This window comes from Hemitrygon akajei, unplaced genomic scaffold (genome assembly GCF_048418815.1).
Source record: "Hemitrygon akajei unplaced genomic scaffold, sHemAka1.3 Scf000101, whole genome shotgun sequence".
Lineage (NCBI taxonomy): Eukaryota > Metazoa > Chordata > Chondrichthyes > Myliobatiformes > Dasyatidae > Hemitrygon > Hemitrygon akajei.
In genome coordinates this window covers 23,542-45,403 of record NW_027331987.1, presented here as the reverse complement: position 1 = coordinate 45,403, position 21,862 = coordinate 23,542, and the positions used below count along the sequence as shown (strand labels likewise).

Sequence of the window (21,862 nt, the reverse complement as noted above, 5' to 3'; positions counted from 1 at the left end):
GAGAGGGCCCCTCCCAGCCTGAACCTTGCTGCATGCCCGGAGATCACTCCCACAGCGCACTGCCCCGAGATTACTGCAGTGGAGACGAGAGGGCCCCTCCCAGCCTGATCCTTGCTGCATGCCCGGAGATCACTCACACAGCGCGCTGCGCCGGGATTACTGCCGTGGAGACGAGACGGTCACTCGCCTCTTTGCGGACTGTGGGCTTGCGAAGATCTGTGGAGAAAGATGCAAGGGCCTGTGCCACAGCAGCTGCGTGACAAAAGGCTCACTGATCCTCGGGCTGTTCCCAGGACGCGCAGGAAAACGGACAGCGAGTGCTGCTGGAAGATAATCAACTCGGGGAAAGACGCTCGAAACTTGTTGGCCTGCCATCAAATCGAGATGTCCGGAGAGCAGGGGTTCCCAACCTGGGGTCCACGGTTACTGGTATTGGTCGATGGCATATAAAAAAAAGTTTACGAAGCCCAGTAGTACAGGAATGCTGCCGACTGACACATTCCAGACTACAGGGACACCATTGGAACTACAGGGATCCTCTACACTGGACAGGGAGTGGCCGGGTTGGCTGAGGAAGCCTTACAGTTATTGTAGTAGTGAACCACCCCAGGGGGGCACATGGCTTCTCCTTTCAGCGCAGGACTTCAATCGTCTTCCAAGGGAAGGTCCTTCCGACCGCAGGGATGAGGCCTTTGGAGATTCAGCTGACGTTTTTGTCGCACTTGGTTTTTAAGAGATGGGTTGCTGGCCATACGGCCAACCCTCCTCCACTCGTAGCCGGTCTTAGACAGTCCATGGCCGCGTTTTCTTATCTGTTGCCCGTTTAATGTGTTTTTGATCCCACACTAACCAGAATTTCCACTGAACACATCCAGCAGCAGAATGTTCATTCCCTGAGACTGCAGCGCGCCTAGTGGACAATCGCGGTACTGCAGGGGATCAGCAGCTCCCCGAAAGTGAAAGCATTCTGAATCAGGAAGTGCTGGGAGTTAACATGGCTTCGAAAGGACCGGCCGAGAGTTTAAGCGAGGAGGCAATTTGTTCCATCTGCCTGGATTTCTTCATCGATCCGGTATCACTGGAGTGCGGACACAACTTCTGTCGCTCTTGTATCACACGGTGCTGGGAAAGGGAGGAGAGAAACTCATGCCCGGAATGTAGAGAGGAGTTTGCTGACCGCACCCTCAGGGTGAATCGGGCCTTAGCAAATCTGGCTGAAAAAGCTCGAAATCTAAACCTGAATCCCAAAGGGAAGGAAAGTAAACTTCACTGTGAGGAACATGAGGAAGAACTGAAGCTGTTTTGTGAAACGGACAAGACACTGATCTGTGTGATCTGTGCAGTGGCGGAGGAACACCGAGAGCACCGCTTCAGGCCGATTAAAGAAGCTGTTAAAAACTATATGGTAAAAACTAACGTTAGTTCAATACTTAAAATATTTCCTTTGTCCTACATATCATCACACGAGCTTCCATAACCAACATATCATTCTTTGCTACTTCTGCCATTTCCAACGGGATTCTAGCATCTCTCCGTCCCACAGCCCACCTCCGCACCCCGAACTCTCCGCTCTCTATACGGATCGCGCTCTACGTACTGTATCGCCCTGATCCACTCGCTCCTCCCCACTGATCTCCCTCCTGGTACTGACACCTGCAAGCGGGACAAGTGAATCACCTGACTCCTAACCTCCTCCCTCGTCACCATTCAGGGACGCAAACAGCCCAGTTCCTCCCGTTTCCTCCATGGTCGATTGTCCTCTCACCTTAGATTCCTTCTTCTCCAGCCCTTTACCTCTTCCACCTGTCCCCTCCCAGCTTCTCACTTCATCACCCTCCCCCACGCTACCCCTCACATTGTCTCACCCGTCAGCTGTCAGCTGGTTCTCATTTCCAACCTTTTTATTCTGGCTTCTGTCCCATTCCTTCCCAGTCCTAATGAAGGGTCTCATCCCGAAACACCGACTGTTTATTTCCCCTGAATAGATGCTGCCTGACTCACTGAGTTCCTCCGGCATTTTGTGTGATAATCGGGTTTGATCACCTGTTTCTTTTGATGCATCTTTATTTCTATTTCCTTCACTCTCTGACTTCCAGGATCAGCTAAAATCTTCCTTAGACTCTCACACAAAAAAGAAATCAGACTTCCAGGAAAAGGAGCAGCAACAGAAAGAGAAGATTTCCGGAGTTCGGGTGAGGCTTCCTGAGCGGAATTTCTGATATTACTGTCGGGTTTTGCTCCATTTAATGCAGAATAGCCGAGTATCGCAGCTCCAGTGACCTGGGTCCGATCCTGACCTCTGCTGCTGTCTGTGTGGAGTTTGCATGCTCTCCCTGTGGCCATGACAGTTTCAGACACATTCCAAGAACATGCTGGTTAAATGGTTAATTACAATTAACCCCGTGAAGGTCGAGGAGGGTGTATGTGAATCAGTTGGCCGTTAATGGATCAGTGAGGGAGAATAGGTTTCAGGAAAACGTGAGGAAATGGGGTTGACGGGAGTTTCTCAGAAGTAGTATGGACCCCAATGGACCGAATGGTCACTTTTATGTCATAAGGAAATACAACACAGCAATGCAGTAAACTAATATTCACCTTTCATTCGACAGGAACAGTCACACAGCGTTCAGTCCCACATCACATCCCAGTTTGCTGAACTGCGCCAGATTATCACTGAGAAAGAGCAGAGCTTGCTCAGGGATCTCAGGGAAGAAGAGAAGAGGATTCTTAATCCAATGGAGAAAAATCTTCAAGAGATTCAAGAGAATATCAGGTTTATTCAGGAGGAAATCTTGAAGTTAAAGGAGCAGATGGATCAAAAAGATGGTGTGATATTTCTCAAGGTGAGTGATTAAATTTTAATTTATTTCTGTCAAATTGAACTAAATGAACAGTGGTATATTTGAAATAAACACAGCACAGCGGCCAAATCTACCAAATCAATTGCCGCTGCTGGTGACCTCACACAGAGTATTCTCCTTGCATGACGAACCTCCAATCACTCCGCTAATGACATTCTAAATATCGGAGACAGATATTTGATCATATATCAGCAACATACAATCTTTAAGCGATGAATTTTCAGCATAATTAATCGTAAATTAAACTGCAATGAATCGGTCAACGATGTGGACAGTAGGTCCAAGTCTAATCAGATTTGTGTTTTTATTTATTTCAGGAGGAAGCTCGTCGGAACAGGAGGTAGGACATGCTCTTTACTGAAACCCTGCACAGATTTGTAAAGTAGTTCAAAAATTCCAGTTTATCACCAGCAGTTTAATATTTACAGGATTAATGACGATATCCAGGAATTGTCAGTGACAGATGAGGCCCTGCCGGTTGGAAAATTCGTTCACCCCTATTTGTTGAACACAGTGCTGAGAGAAAAACTTGATACCATTAAGCGAGGTAACATTTACAAAGATTCATTTTTCCTTGTTCACGAAACACAATTATGTTATAAGTTGAAGCAAGGATTGGCTGCGATAATGGACTGAAGGGGAACTGAAGTTTATTCCACATGAACCCCACCGACTGGGAGGCATCACTGTCACATGGTCAGCTGGAGATGTCAGACCCCTGAACACACCAGCACAGGGTCACAATACAACCAATACATGGGACTGACAGATGAACCACTGTGTCCTGATTCCAGACACACTGCACTAACACACCAGGACATGAATTTGAATCTTACCACAGATGCTGGGAATTTAATACTGACTGAAAACGGGTATCAGTGTGGTGATGGGGATTGTCAGGAAAATACACAAGTCCTTCATGTGCCCTGTGAGTGCAGACTCTGACTGGCGTAGGAATACCCTCTTCTGGATCAGCAACTCTCACTGTTGATAGAGGGAGCAGAGGGGAGCAGTAGTGATCGGGGACTCAATCGTTCGGGGAACAGACAGGAGAATCTATGGACAAGAATCAGACACCGGAATGCTATGTTGTCTCCTAGGTGTCAAGGTCTGGGACGTCTCGGATCGTGTCTGCAGCATTTTGGAGAGGGAGGGTCAAGAGCCAGCTATCATTTTGCAACTTGGGACCGATTACATAGGAAGTAAAAGCAAAGAGGTCCTGAAAATAGAATTTGGAGAGCTTGGTAGAAAGCTCAGAAGCAGCACCCCCAGGGTTGTAATTTCTGGATTGCTGGTGAGGGTAGAAACAGGATAATTTGGCAGATAAACCATGGCTGAGAAGATGGTGCTGGGGACAGGGATTCAGGTTCTTGGATCATTGGGATCTGTTCTGGTGGAGGAATGACCTGCTCAAAAGGGATGGGTCGCACCTGGACCCGAGGGAGACAATACTCTCACAGAGAGGTTTGATAGAGCTGTTGGGGAGGATTTAAACTAATTTGGTGGGGGGGGGGGTGGTTGGAACTGGAGTGAAGGGATAGGACTGATGGTAAAATGCAAAGATAGCGTGCAGTCAGACTGTCAGATATGGCGGACAGATGCGAGGAGAAAATTGCAGCCAGCAGGGTGAGTATCAGTGCAATAGGGATGCAGAATTAAAAAGGGTAGCAGATACAGTACACAAAGTGTTATATCTCAATGCTTGGAGTATGAGAAATAAGGTGGATGATCTTGTTACACTATTACAGATTGTCAGGTATGATGTTGTGACCATCACGGAATCGTGGCTGAAGGATGGTTGTAGTTGGGATCTGAATGTTCAAGGTTACACAATGTATCGGAGGAAGGAAGGAAGGCTGATGGGGTGGTGTGGCTCTGCTGGTAAATCAGCAGCAAGATGTGACACAGGATTGAAGATGTTGAATCTTGTGGGCTGAGGTAAGGAACTGCAAAAGTAAAAATGACACTGACACCAGTCATATACAGGCCTCCCTACAGTCAGTGGGTTGAGGCCCACAGATTACAACTGGAAATAGAAAAGGCTGATGAAAAGTATAATGTTATGATAATCATGGGAGATTTCAACATGCAGGTCAATTGGGAAAATCAGGTTGGTAAAGGATCTCAAGAGAGTGAGTTTGTTGAATGCAATGTGATGGTTTCCTAGAGCAGTTTGTCGTTGAGCCTACTCGGGGAACAGCTCTACTGGATTGGGTGTTATGTATTGAACCAGAGGTGAGTAGTTAAAAGAACCCTTAGGAAGCAGTGCTCACAACATGACTGAGTTCAACTTGAAATTTGATAAGGAGAAAGTAAAGACTGACGTTGTAGTATTTCAGAGGAGTGAAAGAAATTACAGTAGTCTGAGAGAGGAGTTAGCCAAAGAAAATTGGAAGGAGATGCTGGCAGGGATGAGAGCAGAGCAGAAATGGTGTCAGTTTCTGGGAAATTGAGAAAGGTGAAGGTTAGATGTATTCCAAAAATAAATAAATACTCAAATGGCAAAATAGTAAAACCGTGGCTGACAAGGGAAGAAAAGTTAATGTCAAGGCAAAAGAGAGGGAATACAACTAAACAAAAATTAGCAGGAAGACGGAGGATTGGGAAGCTTTAAAATATCTACAGAGAGGAACTGAAAGAATGATTGGGATGAAAAAAATAAACAAGAAATTGATTTGAATTCAATTGACTTCATTACTTACATCCTTCATATACATGAGGATTAAAAATCTTTATGTTACATCTCCGTCTAAATGTGCAATGTGCAATTTATAGTAATTTATGATGAATAATATGTACAACAGGCTGGTTAATATAACATAGAAATACAGTTGTGTCAGCATGAGTTAATCAGTCTGATGGCCTGGTTGAAGAAGCTGTCCCAGAGCCTGTTGCTCCTGGCTTTTAATCTGTGGTTTAGATAGCATTCAATCCAAGAGCAGGGATGTGATGCTGAGGCTTTATAAGGCACTGGTGAAGCCTCACCTTGAGTATTGTGAACAGTTTTGGGCTCCTCATCTAAGAAAAGATGTGCTGGCATTGCAGAAGGTTAATTTCATGAGGATGATTCCAGGAATGAAAGGGTTATCATACGAGGAGCGTTTGATAGTTCTGTGTCTGTACTCGCTGGAATTTAGAAAGATGAGGGGGGATCTCATTGAAACCTTTCGAATGTTGAAAGTCCTAGACAGAGTAGATGTGGAAAGGATGTTTCCCATGGTGGTGGAGTTTAGGACAAGAGGGCACTACCTCAAGATAGAGGGGGGTCTATTTAAAACAGATGCAGAGAAATTTGAGCCAGCGGCTGGTGAATTTGTGGAACTTGTTGTGTGTATTTAAGGCAGAGTTTGATAGATTCTAGATTGGACACAGCATCAAAGGTTATGGGGAGAAGACCAGGGAGTGGGGCTGAGGAGGGAAAAAAAGTATTAGCCATGGCGGAGCAGACTCGATAGGCAAATGGCCTAATTCTGCTCCTATGTCTTATGGTGATCAGACCACTACATTGGAGCATCATGAGAATGAGCTCAGACACACCAACAAGCATTGACATGGGTCAAGATTTCATCTCGGGAGAAGCACACACAGCATAACCGGCCTGGCAAAGCTCCCTCACACACATACACAGGAAGGACTGGCAGATTGTAGTCAGAGCCTCAGCAATGTACGTTGTTATTTCCCTCAGCAACCTGGAAACTAATCTCCTCAAAGACAGTCATTTATTCATTTAAACAACTCAATCACGTGTGACACACGGCCACAGAAATAGGCACAAATTCCCATTTAGGATTAAAATCTGCCGTCCTTACCCAGTCTGTCTGTTCTGTGGCACTGAGCTGCCCTCTGACGTGACGTCACATCAACACTTCACAGACAGACTCCGGGGTGAGATTCCTCAGGAGGATGATCTGGGAGGGTTTGACGGATGTTGAACTCACGGCCCACTTCATCAATCTGCAAGACTAAGATGTCTTCTTGAGCCTGGCCCGTTTGTGTGTGTTTGCTCCCCCCCACCCCCCATCCCTCTAACCATTTCCCATCTGTGTACCAGCCCAAATTTATTTTAAAATATTTTATTTTTACCTGTTTCTACAGTGTCTGAGGGCAAATTCCATTTACCAACCTCCCTCTCTATGAGAATGTTACCCGATAGACCACTCAGAAAAATTTCCCGTCTCACTTTCAATCTGAGGCCTCTGGTTCTGTACTCCCATTTCTTGGAAAAAGAAACGTTATTTAAGCTCCTTATGAATTATTTACCTTGATAAGGGTTCATACCTGAACATCGTACACTACAGCTGAATAGCCCAAGCTTATCCACTCTCTGCTTTTAACCCAAGCCCCCAGTCCTGGTAACATCCTCCTGAAGCCTCCTGTCCAGTGTAATGACATCCTCCCCATATTCGGGAACCGGAAATGCAGACAATGCTCCAAGTGTGGTCTATCATCGACATCAAAGGCCTTGCTGAATTTCATGTGGACAGTGTGGAATAGGCTGATGAATACAGGACTGAAGTGTTTTTTTAGATTGGGACAAGAAGGCCCTAGCTCCGTGGGAGCTAAATTCTGAAGGAAGGCAGTTTTTTTAAAAAAACTTTGCGTACAAGAACGGTGAGACTGCGCAGGACAGTGCGGAGAGTTTAAAAAGATGACCACCCTATACAGCGGGCAGCGGAGTGGGTGGCAGCAGAGTGTAGGGCTTTGGCTCAACGGCCTTAGGCAGTAACGGGAAGAGGCGAGAGCGAGGCACCGACTCTTTTTTTCTCCCCTTGGCAAATCGGCCCGGACGGACGGGGGAACAGCAGGGCACATTAGCTAACGGTTTAAATAGTTTGTGTATTTGGCGAAGTAGGTGGGTGAGTAGACCTATCTTTCTTTGTTTCATTCTTGTAGAATTAGGTAGCATGTCTGCAGGGTTAGTGCTTTGTTCAGGGTGTCAGATGTGGGAATCCTGGGAGACCTCCAGCCTCCCTGATAGCCACATCTGCACCAGGTGAACCGAGATTCAGCTCCTCGGAGACCGTATTAGGGATCTGGAGCTGCTGCTTGATGACCTACTGCTTATTAGAGAAAATGAAGAGGTGATAGACAGGAGCTACAGGGAGGTAGTCATCCCTAGGCTACAGGGGTCAGAAAACTGGGTGACTGTCAGGAGAGGGAAGGGAAATGCCCGGATAGTGGAGAGCACCCCTGTGGCTGCCCCCCTCAGCAACAAGTATATCGTTTCGGATGCTGTTGTGGGGGATGACCTGACAGGGGACGGCCACGGTGACCGGGTCTCTGGCACTGAGCCTGGCGCTGTTGTGCAGGAGGGAAGGAGGGAGAAGAGGAATGCGGTAGTCACAGGGGATTCCATAGTCAGGGGAACAGACAGGAGATTCTGTGAGCCTGGTAGAGATACCCGCATGGTGTGCTGCCTCCCAGGTGCCAGGGTACGGGATGTCTCGAATCGGGTCCAGAATATTCTGAAGGGAGAGGGCGATCAGCCAGCTGTATTGGTACATGTTGGTACCAATGACATAGAGAGGAAAAGGGAGGAGGTCCTGAAGAGAGATTTCCAGGAGTTAGGAATGAAGCTGAGAAGCAGGACGTCCAGGGTAGTAATCTCAGGATTGCTACCTGTGCCACGTGCTAGCGAGGGCAAGAATAGTAGGATCAGGCTGATGAATGCGTGGCTGACAGACTGGTGCAGGGGGCAGGGCTTCAGATTCTTGGATCATTGGGATCTCTTCTGGGGGATCTATTACCTGTTCAAAAAGGACGGTTTACACCTGAACCATAGCGGGAATGTTTAATAGAGCTGTTAGGGAGGGTTTAAACTAATTTGGCAGGGGTATGGGAAAGCGGAATGATAGAGTAGAGGAGGGCGAAAAGAGAAATAAATCTAAGATAGTGAGCAGTAAAGATGTCAGGAAGGACAGGCAGGTGATGGGGCAAATTTGCAGCCACTGGGATGAGTTAGATAGATAGATAGATAGATAGATAGATAGATACTTTATTCATCCCCATGGGGGAATTCAACTTTTTTTCCAATGTCCCCGTGCAATCAATGCAAAAAGTACCAAATACTGGCCTTAAGGTGTTATACTTAAATACACACAGCATAGGGAATAAGGTGGATGATCTTGTCGTACAGCTACAGATTGGCAGGTATAATTTTGTGGCCATCGCTGAGACGTGGCTAAAGGATGATTGTCTCCGAGAGCTGAACGTCCAAGGATACACGGTGTATCGGAAGGATAGGCAGGTAGGCAGAGGGGGTGGCGTGGCTTTATTGATAAGAAATTATATTAAATCATTAGAAAGAGGTGACATAGGATCGGAAGGTGCAGAATCTTTATGGGTTCAGCTAAGAAATCGCAGGGGTAAATGGACCCTGATGGCAGTTATCTACAGGCCTCCTAACAGCTGCAGTGATGTGGACTACAAATTCCAACAGGAAATAGAAAAGGCTTCCCAGAAGGGCAGTGTTATGATAATTGTGGGGGATTTTAACATGCGAGTGGATTGGGAAAATCAGGTCGACACTGGATCTCAGGAGAGAGAATTTGTAGAATGTCTACGAGATGGCTTTTCAGAACAGCTTGTTGTTGAGCCCACTAGGGGATCAGAGGTACTGGATTGGATATTATGTAATGACCCAGAGGTGATTAGAGAGATTGAGGTGAAGGAACCGTTAGGAGGCAGTGATCATAACATGATTGAGTTCACTGTGAAATTTGAGAAAGAGAAGCCGAAATCCGATGTGCCGGTATTGCAGTGGAGTAAAGGAAATTACAGTGGCACGACAGAGGAACTGGCCAAATTTCACTGAAAAGGGTCACTACCGGGAGGACAGCAGAGCAGCAGTGGCTGGAGTTTATGCGAGATGTGAGGAATGTGCAAGACAGATATATTCCAAAAAAGAAGAAATTTTCGAATGGAAAAAGGATGCGACTGTGGCTGACAAGAGAAGTCAAAGCCAAAGTAAAAGCAAAGGAGAGGGCATTCAAGGAAGCAAAAATTAGTAGGAAGACAGAGGATTGGGAAGTTTTTAAAAGCTTACAAAAGGAAACTAAGAAGGCCATTAAGGGGGAAAAGATGAAGTATAAAAGGAAGCTAGCAAATAATATCAAAGAAGATACTTAAAGCTTTTTCAAGTATATAAAGAATAAAAAGCGGGTGAGAGTGGATATAGGACAGATAGAAAATGATGCTGGAGAAATTGTAATGGGAGATAAGGAGATGGCTGAGGAACTGAATGAGTATTTGCATCAGTCCTCACTGAGGAAGATATCAGCAATATACCGGACACTCAAGGGTGTCAGGGAAGAGAAGTGTGCGCAGTCACAATTACGACAGAGAAAGTACTCAGGAAGCTGAATAGTCTAAGGGTAGATAAATCTCCAGGACCAAATGGAATGCACCCTCGTGTTTTGAAGGAAGTAGCTGTGGAGATCGCGGAGGCATTAGCAATGATCTTTCAAAAGTCAATAGATTCTGGCATGGTTCCAGAGGAGTGGCAGATTGCAAATGCCACTCTGGTATTTAAGAAGGGGGCAAGGAAGCAAGCAGTAAATTATGGACTTGTTAGCTTGAGAAATGGTTGGGAAGTTTCTGGAGTCAATTGTCAAGGATGAGGTTACGGAGTAACTGGAGGCATATGACAAGATAGGCCAAACTCAGCATGGTTTCCTTAAAGGAAAATCCTGCCTGACAAACCCATTGAAAGTTTTTGAGGTAATTACAAGTAGGCTAGACAAGGGAAATGCAGTGGATGTTGCTTATTTGGATTTTCAGAAGGCCTTTGACAAGGTGCCTCACATGAGGCCGCTAAACAAGATAAGAGCCCATGGAATTACGGGAAAGTTACGTACGTCGATAGAGTGTTGGCTGATTGGCAGGAAACAGAGAGTGGGAATAAAGGATCCCATTCTGGTTGTCTGCCAGTTACCAGTGGTGTTCCACAGGGGTCCGGGTTGGGGCCGCTTCTTTTTACGTTATATATCAATGATTTGGATTATGGAATAGATGGCTTTGTGGCTAAGTTTGCTGATGATACAAAGATAAGTGGAGGGGACGGTAGTGCTGAGGAAACAGAGAGTCTGCAGAGAGACCTGGATAGATTGGGAGAATGGTCAAAGAAGTGGCAAATGAAATACAATGTTGAAAAGTGTATGGTCATGCACTTTGGTAGAAGAAATAAATGGGCAGACTATTATTTAAATGGAGAGAGAATTCAAAGTTCTGAAATGCAACGGGACTTGGGAGTGCTCGTGCAGGATACCCTTAAGGTTAACCTCCAGGTTGAGTCGGTGGTGAAGAAGGTGAATGCAATGTTGGCATTCATTTCTAGAGGAATAGAGTATAGGAGCAGGGATGTGATGTTGAGGCTCTATAAGGAACTGGTAAGACATCACTGGAATAGTGTGTGCAGTTTTGGGTTCCTTATTTAAGAAAGGATGTTCTGACATTGGAGAGGGTTCAGAGAAGATTCACTAGAATGATTCCGGGAATGAGAGGGTTAACATATGAGGAACATTTGACCGCTCTTGGACTGTACTCCTTGGAGTTTAGAAGAATGAGGGGGGACCTCACAGAAACATTTCGAATGTTAAAAGGCATGGACAGAGTGGATGTGGCAAAGTTGTTTCCCAAGGTGGGAGAGTCTAGTACGAGAGAGCATGACTTAAGGATTGAAGGGCGCCCATTCAGAACGGAGATTCGAAGAAATTTTTTTAGCCAGACGGTGGTGAATCTGTGACTTTCTTGCGGCAGTGGAGACCAGGTCATTGGGTGTATTTAAGACAGAGATTGATAGGTATGTGAGTAGCCAGGGCATCAAAGGTCATGGTGAGAAGGTGGGGGAGTGGGACTAAATGGGAGAATGGATCAGCTCATGATAAAATGGCGGAGCAGATTCGAAGGGCCGAATGGCCGGCTTCTGCTGTTTTGTCTTATGGTCTTATTTGAATGCAAGAGCAAGGATGTAATGCTGAGGTTTTATAAGGCATTGGTCAGACCACACGGAGTATTGTGAGCAGTTTTGCATTCCTTCTATCGGAAAACATGTACTGGCATTGGAGGGGGTCCAGAAGATTCACAAGAATGATTCCAGGAATGAAAGAGTTAACATATGAGGAGCGTTTGATGGTTCTGGGCCTGTACTCACAGGAGTTTCGAAAAATGGCTGATTTATTATCCCTCTCAACCCCATTCTCCCGCTTCCTCCCCATAACTTTTGAGACTCTGACTAATCAAAATGTTTAAAAATCAAATAGTAGTAAATCTGCAGATGCTGGTAATCCAAGCTACACAGGTCCTGATGAAGGGTCTCGCCAGATCTCTCTGACACCTGTCTGGAGAGAGTTGATGTTGGGAGGATGTGGGTGGGTCGAGAACGGTAAGCCCAGCCTCCGACTATAGGGATGTCCATTTAGGATAGAGATGAGGAGGAATTCCTTTATCCACAGGATAGTGAACCTGCCACAGGCAGCTGTGGAGGCCAAATAATTGAGTATATTTAAAGCAGAGTAACACACACAAATTGTTGGGGGAACAGCAGGCCGGGAAGTTTCTATGGAAAAGAGTAAACAGTCGACGGTTCAGACTGAAACACTTCATCAGTACCTGTGTTGCTTAAGGGTCCCTGCAAATTCATCCCCTGTCCTCATGAGGGGCTGCGGGGGTTGGGGATGGGGTTGTGGGAAAGGGGACAAAGTCATCTTCATCTGCCATCTTTGCCCCCTCTAGCTTCTCATTACGTCTACACACACAGTTCACCCACGGTGTTTCCACCCCTCCCCCTCCTGGTTCAATCTGCCATTCATCTCTCCCCTACTGGTTCCCATTATCACCTCCTTTCCTGTCTCAAACCATCACACTCCCCCACTTCACACTCACTAATGAATGTGAACATTGTATGATGGGCCTGTTCCTGTGCTGTACTGCTCTATGTTCTCTGTTCCCAGTTTCGAAGAATGAGAGGAGATCTCATGGAAACACAAAATTCTTTCAGGGGTCAACAGGCAGGAGTGAGGGAGGATGTTTCCCCGGTCCAGCGGAAAACCATTGGGGAGACATTAGTTGTCCATCCGCTTTCGTCGCGTCAATAGACAATAGGTGCAGGAGTAGGCTATTCGGCCCTTCTAGCCAGCACCGCCATTCACAGTGATCATGGCTGATCATACACAATCAGTACCCCGTTCCTGCCCTCTCCCCATATCCCTTGACCCCGCGATCTATAAGAGCTCTATCTAACTCTCTCTTGAAAGCATCCAGAGACTTGGCCTCCACTGCCTTCTGGGGCAGAGCATTCCACATATCCACCATTCTCTGGGTGAAAAAGTTTTTCGCATCTCTGTTCTAAATGGCCTACCCCTTATTCTTAAACTGTGGCCTCTAGTTCTGGACTCACCCATCAGCAGGAACATGCTTCCTGCCTCCAGCGCGTCCAATCCCTTAATAATCTTATATGTTTCATTCAAATCCCCTCTCATCCTTCTAAATTCCAGTGTATACAAGCACAGTCGCTGCAATCTTTCAACATATGACAGTCCCGCCATTCCGGGAATTAACCTTGTGGACCTACGCTGCACTCCCTCAATAGCAAGAATGTCCTTCCTCAAATTTGGAGACCAAAACTGCACACAATACTCCAGGTGTGGTCTCACCAGGGCCCTGTACAGCTGCAGAAGGACCTCGACCGCGGGAAATCAGGGGAAAGGTTCATGTCGGACACCCGACCGCGCCTGAGGCCCCGCGGCCTTTCTCTCGGTCCCGGGGCCACGCTGGCCGAGTCTCCCCCCGATCCCTGGGGCCGCGCTGCCCGAGTCTCCCCCCGATCCCCGGGGCCGCGCACCCAGAGTCTCCCCTCCGATCCCCGGGGCCGCGCCGTCCGAGTCTCCCCCAGATCCCCGGGGCCGCCCTGCCCGAGTCTCCCCCCGATCCCCAGGGCTGCGCTGCCCGAGTCTCCCCCCGATCCCCGGGGCCGCGCACCCAGAGTCTCCCCTCCGATCCCCGGGGCCGCGCCGTCCGAGTCTCCCCCCGATCCCCGGGGCCGCCCTGCCCGAGTCTCCCCCCGATCCCCAGGGCTGCGCTGCACGAGTCTCCCCCCCCCCCCCAATCCCCAGGGCCGCGCTGCCCGAGTCTCCCCCCGATCCCCGGGGCCGCGCTGCCCGGTTCTCCCCGCGATCCCCGGGGCCGCGCTGCCCGAGTCTCACACCGATCCCCGGGGACTCTCTAATTCTCTGCTTCTCCCCCCAGTCTCTGTCACCCTGGATGTGGAAACGGCGAGTCCGTGTCTCGAGGTGTCTGAGGATCGGAAGAGTGTGAGACGGACCTGGACCTGGAGGAATCTCCCTGACACCGGAAAGAGATTCACAAAACGGGCTTGTGTGCTGGGATCGGAGGGATTCACATCGGGGAGACATTACTGGGAGGTGGAGGTGACAGGGAATCGGGTCTGGTGTCTGGGAGTCGCGGCAGAGTCCGTGGAGAGGAAGAGACGGGTCAGTCTGAGTCCGGAGACCGGAATCTGGGTCATCGGGCGGTATTATGACGTGTTACATCGGGATTATGACGTTCGCCCCTCCCCCGAGTCCCGTCTCCCTGCCGGTCCCATCCCCGGGAGGGTGGGAGTTTATCTCAGTTACGAGTCCGGTACAGTTTCATTTTACAACGCGGAGACCAAGTCCCATCTCCACACCTTCACTGGGAACAAATTCACGGGGAAACTTTATCCTCTCTTCGCGACCTGGGATGGAAACCAGTGGCTGAGAATCTGCTCCGGGTCTGTAAACGGGTCGGGTCCCGGGACCGGCGTCAGGAGTAAAGTCCCTGTAAATATAAATGTGCGGAGAGTGCAGCTAAATACGTGGCTAAGGAGATGGTGCAGGAGGGAGGGCTTCATGTTTCTGGACAATTGGGCTTTGTTCCCGGGAAGGTGGGGCCTGTTCCGACGGGACGGTTTGCCCCTGAACTGGAGGGGGACTAACATCCTTGCGGGTAGATTTGGTAGTGCTGCTCGGGGGAGGGGGGTAAAAAAGATTTGCAGAGGGAGGGGAAGCAGAGTGTTAGAGCAGATAGTGAGGTGGAGGAGGATAAAGGTAATGCGAGGACTGCATGTATAGACAGAAATCAAAGGTTTGTACATTAGGTTGTAAATTAATTTTCAGAGCTTTAGAAATTGTAAAAAATAAAGATTTCCAAAATGATTTTGATGAAGAACATGACCAGAACATATGTGAAAAAGTGGCTACTTCAGTTTTACACCTATCGCAATAATTGTCTATGTTAGGAAATACTTTGGATAGTCTCTCCTTTGTTAAATAGTAAAAGTGAACAATTTTAAATTGAATTAAACACTGATTGGCACATATCAAAGAAGAATTGACCATCTTCATTAACAAAGGTCATATTAAGTTCTCTCTCCCAATCTTGTTTAATTTTTAGTGATTAAGGGGATCTGTTTTGCTCTTTACAGATTTATTTATTTTTATTTTCATTTATTTTGTGATGGTCGATTGATGACTTTTGAAGAGTTAATTAGCAAATATTCTCTCTCTCATACACACTTTCTGCAATATCTTCAGGTTAGATATTTTTTACAAAAATACTTTTCTAAGTTTACATATATTAATCTGATTTGTTGGATACTGTTTTGAATAAGAATCCTTTAGTAAGAGGTTTATACATGATAGAAATATTCGTTGTTTCAGATGTGATAGAGGGGGAGGAGTGGCATTACTAGTCAGGGAAAATATCACAGCTGTGCGTAGACAGGACAGACCGGAGGGCTTGTCTACAGAGGTCATATGGGTGGAGCTGAGGAACGGGAAAGGTGTGACCACACTAATAGGGGTGTATTATAGACCGCTCAATAGTCAGAGAGAATTGGAGGAGCAAACCTGTATAAATATAGTAGACCGATGTAAGAAACAGGAAGTTGTAATAGTAGGGGATTTTAACTTCCCTCATATTGACTGGGACTCCGAAACTGTAATAGGGCTAGATGGCTTGGAGTTTGTGAAATGTTTTCAGGAAAGTTTTCTAAATCAATATATAGAGGTACCTACGAGAGAGGATGCAATACTTGATCTCCTATTAGGAAACCAGACAGTCAGGTGACAGAAGTATTTGTAGGCGAACATTTTGGGTCCAGTGACCATAATGTCATCAGCTTCAAGTTAATTATGGATAAGGATGGGTCTGGTCCTCGAGTTGAGGTTCTAAATTGGAGAACGGCCAATTTTGTGGAAATGAAAATGGATCTAGGAAGAGTGGATTGGGATAAGTTTTTTTTTCTGGCAAGGACGTGTTTAGTAAGTGGAAGGCCTCCAAATGTGAAATTTTGAGAGTGCAGTTTGCATCTTCCTGCCAGAATTAAAGGCAAAGTTAACAGGCATAGGGAACATTGGTTTTCAGGGGATATTGGTGATCTCGTTAAGAAAAAGAGAGAGGTGTATAGCAGGTAGAGGCAACAAAAAGCAAATGAGTATAGAAAACATAAGAAAATACTAAAGAAGGAAATCAGGAAGGAAAAAAAGAAGACATGAGATGGCTTTGGCAGATAATGTGAAGGAAAACCTGAAGGGTTTCCACAAGTATATTAAGAGTAAAAGGATAGTAAGGGACAAAATTGGTCCCCTAGAAGATCAGAGTGTGGAGCCTCACGAGATGGGGGAGATCTTAAACAGTTTTTTTGTATCAGTATTTACTCAGGAAACTGGCATAGTGTATATGGAAGGAAGGGAAACAAGCAGTAGTGTCATGGAACATTTGTAGATTAAAGAGGAGGAGGTGCTTGCTGCCTTACAGCTCATAAAGGTAGATAAATCCCCCAGGCCTGACTTGATATTTCCTCGGACCTTGAGAGTGACTAGTGTAGAAATTGCAGGGGCCCTGACAGAAATATTTAAAATGTCCTCAGCCGCGGGTGCAGTGCCGGAGGATTGGAGGGTAGCTCTTGTTATTCCGTTGTTTAAAAAAGGCTCCAATAGTAAACCAGGTAATTACAGGCCAGTGAGCCTGACATCAGTAGCAGGTAAATTATTGTAAGATGTTCAGAGAGATCGGATTTACAAGTATTTGGACAGCCAAGGACTGATTAAGGATAGTCACTATGGCTTTTGACAAGGTCCCACATGGGAGGTTAGTTCAGACATGAGGTATCCATGGAGAGGTTGGAGAGATTGAAAGAGTGCAGAGATTTACTAGGATGTTGCCAGGTTTTGAGGAGTTGAGTTACAGGGAAAGATTGAACAGGTTAGGACTTTATTCCTTGAAACATAGAAGGATGAGGGGAGATTTGATAGAGGTTTACAAAATTATGGGGGATATAGACAGTAAATGCGAGTAGGTTCTTTCCATTTAGATTAGGAACGATAAATATGAGAGGACATGGTTTTAGGGTGAAAGGGGAAAGCTTTAGGGGGAACATTAGGAGGAACTTCTTCACTCAGAGAGTGGTGGGAGTGTGGAATGAGCTGCCATCTGACGTGGTAAATGCGGGCTCACTCTTAATTTTTAAGAATAAATTGGATAGATACATGGATGGGAGAGGTCTGGAGGGGTACGGACTGGGTGCAGGTCAATGGGACGAGCGGAATAAAGTTTCCGCACAGACTAGAAGCGCCAAATGGCCTGTTTTCTGTGCTGTAGTGTTCTATGGTTCTATGGAGTGAAATAAACACGAGATGAGAATTGTCGATCGATTAATTTTAACTCGTTCACCGCATCCGTCAACCGAACAGAAACACCGGGGATTCAGCAGCAGCTGCGGGGGTTAATGGGACAATGAGACAGGTTAAATGGGACAAGTGGGGGTGGTGCTGACCGGAAAAGACAGTGAAGATTGTTCATTAAGTTCAACTGCCATTTCTTTGTCCCCCATTACTACTTCACCAGCATCATTTTCCAGTGGTCCAGTATCAACTCTCATCTCCCTTTCACTCTCCATCTAACTGAAAACTAAACTTTTAGTATCCTGATTTATATTATTGGCCAGTTTGCCCTCATATTTCGTCTTTACCATTCTTATGGCTTTTTCCGTTGCCTTTTGTTGGATTTTAAGAGCATCCCAATAATCCAACATCCCACTCACCTTTGCTACCCTATATGACATTTCCTTAGGTTTAACACAATTATTACATGCCTTTTCCAGCTCAAACTGTGAATTTATTTAAAGTCAGTCCCATAATTTAATAGTTTTTATCTGAAAACTATCTACCCTAGCAAAGATTGTACTGAAGACTGCATTTGATTTTTCTTCAGCCTTGTAAGCTTCACATTGAAATAGTATGTGTTTCGACAGTTTCATAATGACAAAATGTACACGACACAGCATGAAGTTTTCCAATTAGTTACAAGGCATAACTAAGCATAGTGTGGACATTTCTATGTCATGTCAATATCATTCCTTCCCTTGTTTTAAGCCCTTCTTCTATAAACCCAACAGGTTTATGTATTCTGGAAAGGTGTCTGTCCTTATGTTCATTATCCTACATCTTGCCATAAGCCCCCAATTCTTAACACTACCAACACTTTAGCTTCTAATTTGCTAAGTGGAAAGTCTATATCCACAGCTTAACATTTAACAGCTTTTGGTGCTAAACAGTCAACATCATCATTTCCCTCAACAGTGTGATGTGCAGGGCCCATAATGTGCAGACATATAAATCAAACTTTATATATGAAATACCGTTTGACAAGTTTCCAACAGTCAATCTGACCTACTGCCAGAATGACCTGTTTAAGACTCATCAAAACTGAAACGTATTCTGAGCAAATTATAAGGACCGATTTCCTCCACCCACTGTAAGCCTAAACTGTTGGGAAAGAATTCGGCTTCCTTTGCTGATAAATGGCTATAAGTCATTTCTTTATTATTACCTGCAATTCAGGCACACAAAAACAGCCACACCAACATCCCCAGTTAAATTATCTTTGGATTCATCTGTAAAAATGGTTACTGTATGATAATAACTTTCATTAATATACTGATGAACCAACAGACTCTCAGGGAGAACCGAATCGGATCGTGTAACATAAAATCAACTGAAATCATTGGAAAAAACAAGGTGGGGTTACAGAGAAAGCTACAGTGGGACATATTGTATCATCAAATACACCCATTTTCCCAGCGTGATAAGAACCCAGCCACCCAAAACAAAAAACACTCTTCATGTGATGTCCCCAACCGTCATCCAGCACACCTTTAACAGGATGATCATTTCCTTGCCCCCGCAAATTAATCCAGTATGTTGACATCAACTTGAACCTCTGTTACTTTGAGGGCAATTCTCCCATTGCAATCAGTTTATCCAAAACAGGAGACAACATTACCAAACCAGAACACAATCTTTAAGTCTGCAATTGTATCACATACAAACATTTTTAATTTGAAGATGAAGCTGATCCATAAGCCACACAGACATAATCAAGAACAGATCAAATTAAACAAATATAATTGGTCAACAAAGATTTTCATGTTGCACCCAAGAATACCCACATAGATGTCTGAGGAGATTTAAAGCTCCTTTACATTTATCAATTATTTTACTGATAGGTGCTTCCATGTCAGCTTATTATCCATCCACATACTGAGAAATCTTACCACTGACACTTCCACAAGATATTAATCATATAATTTAAAATCAAGTGCAAGTTTATTAATGTTATTTGTAAACCACGTAATGTGTTTTAACGACTGAAAGCTTAAAATCCTCATCAATCTGCCCACTGTTTGACCTATCAATTGTAAATTGCAATTAATACCTCGAATTTATAAAGCTACGCCATCTGTCTATTGTGATTTACCCAGGGTATCCCATTTTCCCATCTCAGAGAAAAAATCATTAATCATAATATTAAATAATGAAGGGCTACAAATACTGCCCTGTGGGATCCCATTCTCTATCTCATAGAAACACAAACATAACATGCCGACCGGTACTTGGACAGTCCATCCAAAAGAAAAACTCAGAAAATTTATACAATGTCCCCCTCACTCCTAATTTAATCAAAAGTCCTTTTTCCATATCATTTCCCTTTTCAGTATCAAGAAATACTGCTATTACAACATCTTTATTTAATTGTCATTTCTGAATATCATCTTCATAACCTAAAACTGAAGCTAATGTTATTTCACCCTTCCAAAATCCACTCTAATAAAACACTTTATCATCACTCTTTCCAAAATATAACTCAAGCGCTTCATTCCATACATTCCATAAGTTTACATAAATGAGACATTCACGATATAGGCCCTTAACTCGTAGGATCAAATGGGGATCTGCCAAGTTTTAGAATAGGCACAACTATTTCCATTTTCCTTGAGGAAAGTAGATGCCCGACTCAAACATTTAATATTTTCACAGAAGAGAATTATATACAATTACAATTTCAAATATCACTCTTCCCTGGGGACACCTGACCTGCATTATTAATAGACTTCTTAAATTCATACAAAGAAATCTCTCCATCAGTGATGCTATCATTGCTACAGCTGACTTCCAGTACATCAGGGTATTCACTGAAAAACATATCCCTACATTGTTTAACTTCTTCACATTAATTATCCTGATTGTGAATCTCAACAAATGATCCAGACAGTAACACAACCTTCCCTGTTTCAGTAACAATCATTTTGCCCTCATTAATCAACACTGGAATGTTATGATCCCCACAAATCCCCCCCATTTTCTAAATCATGTCCTTAACAATTCCAAGTTTGATATCCCTTCCAATATTATCTCCATATAACCTCCAGTAAATCACCTCCTTCCTCACCACGGCCTTTGCCCTTTTATTGTTAATAATGTCACTCGGAGACTGATGCACCATCACATAAAAACTCACATTTCTCCCAATTTGCTTCCTGTCCTGTTATAAATCCAAATTCAAACTCATAAAGACAGGAAGGCTGACTGACGTTCACATAAACTAATCACCCTCTGAGTTCCGATTTGAGCGACATGCACCACAGCCAATGACAGCAGGGGTCAGTGTTAAGCCTGAGCTACGATAGGCTGGAGGAAATCGGTCCATGATCAGCCCCTCCTCTTCCGCTCCATCGCCATGGCGGAGGTCAGCGATTCGCTTCTGTCGGTGTCGCCGGCCTCGGCGCCCACAAGGACGGGTGTGATTCCCCTTCGCGCCTCGGTGGGTCTGTGGTGGCTGACGAAACATGCTTTGACAGGGAGCGAGCGAGGACCTTGACTACAACTCCCAGAAGGCCTCACTGATGACGTTGTGGTGTTGTTTCGGGGAAAGGTATAAAAGCAAAATGGAGGAAAATGTAATGCATTACGTTTTCTGTACTGTGTCGTGCCTTCAATGAAAAATTAAATTAAAAGAGAGATTCCAGCGAGAAATAGATAGAACATAGAACAATACAGCACAGTACAGGCCCTTCGGCCCACAATGTTGTTCCGACTCTTAAACTCTGCCTCCCTAAATTTAAATTCCTCCATATTCCTGTCTAATAGTCTCTTAAACTTCACTAGTGTATCTGCCTCCACCACTGACTCGGGCAGTGCATTCCACGCACCAACCACTCTCTGAGTATAAAATCTTCCTCTAATATCCCCCTTGAACTTCCCTCCCCTTACCTTAAAACCATGTCCTCTTGTATTGAGCATTGGTGCCCTAGGGAAGAGGCGCTTGCTGTCCACTCTATCTATTCCCTTTAATATCAACTATACCGCTATAATTTCTTCTCTCATCCTCCTTCTCTCCAGAGAGTAAAGCCCGAGCTCCCTTAATCTCTGATCATAATCCATACTCTCTAAACCAGCAGCATTCTGGTAAATCTCCTCTGTACCCTTTCCAATGCTTCCACATCCTTCTTATAGTGAGGTGACCAGAACTGGACACAATACTCCTTGTGTGGCCCAACCAGAGTTTTATAGAGCTGCATCATTACATCGCGACTCTTAAACTCTATCCCTCGACTTATGAAAGCTAACACCCCATAAGCTTTCTTAACTACTCTGTCTACCTGTGAGCCAACTTTCAGGGAT

General features: G+C 45.2%; 1 protein-coding gene across 1 annotated transcript in view; it reads left to right on the top strand.

The window, feature by feature from the left end:
- Positions 1-118: 118 nt before the first annotated feature.
- The window catches only part of LOC140723124 (zinc-binding protein A33-like), a 29,747-nt gene continuing 8,003 nt past the window's right edge, over positions 119-21,862 (top strand). The window contains exons 1-6 of the mRNA XM_073037751.1: positions 119-178; positions 2,097-2,192; positions 2,610-2,843; positions 3,179-3,201; positions 3,290-3,408; positions 14,106-14,350. Of these exons, the coding sequence (XP_072893852.1) occupies positions 119-178; positions 2,097-2,192; positions 2,610-2,843; positions 3,179-3,201; positions 3,290-3,408; positions 14,106-14,350 (777 nt within the window). The remainder of the gene's footprint in view (positions 179-2,096; positions 2,193-2,609; positions 2,844-3,178; positions 3,202-3,289; positions 3,409-14,105; positions 14,351-21,862) is intronic.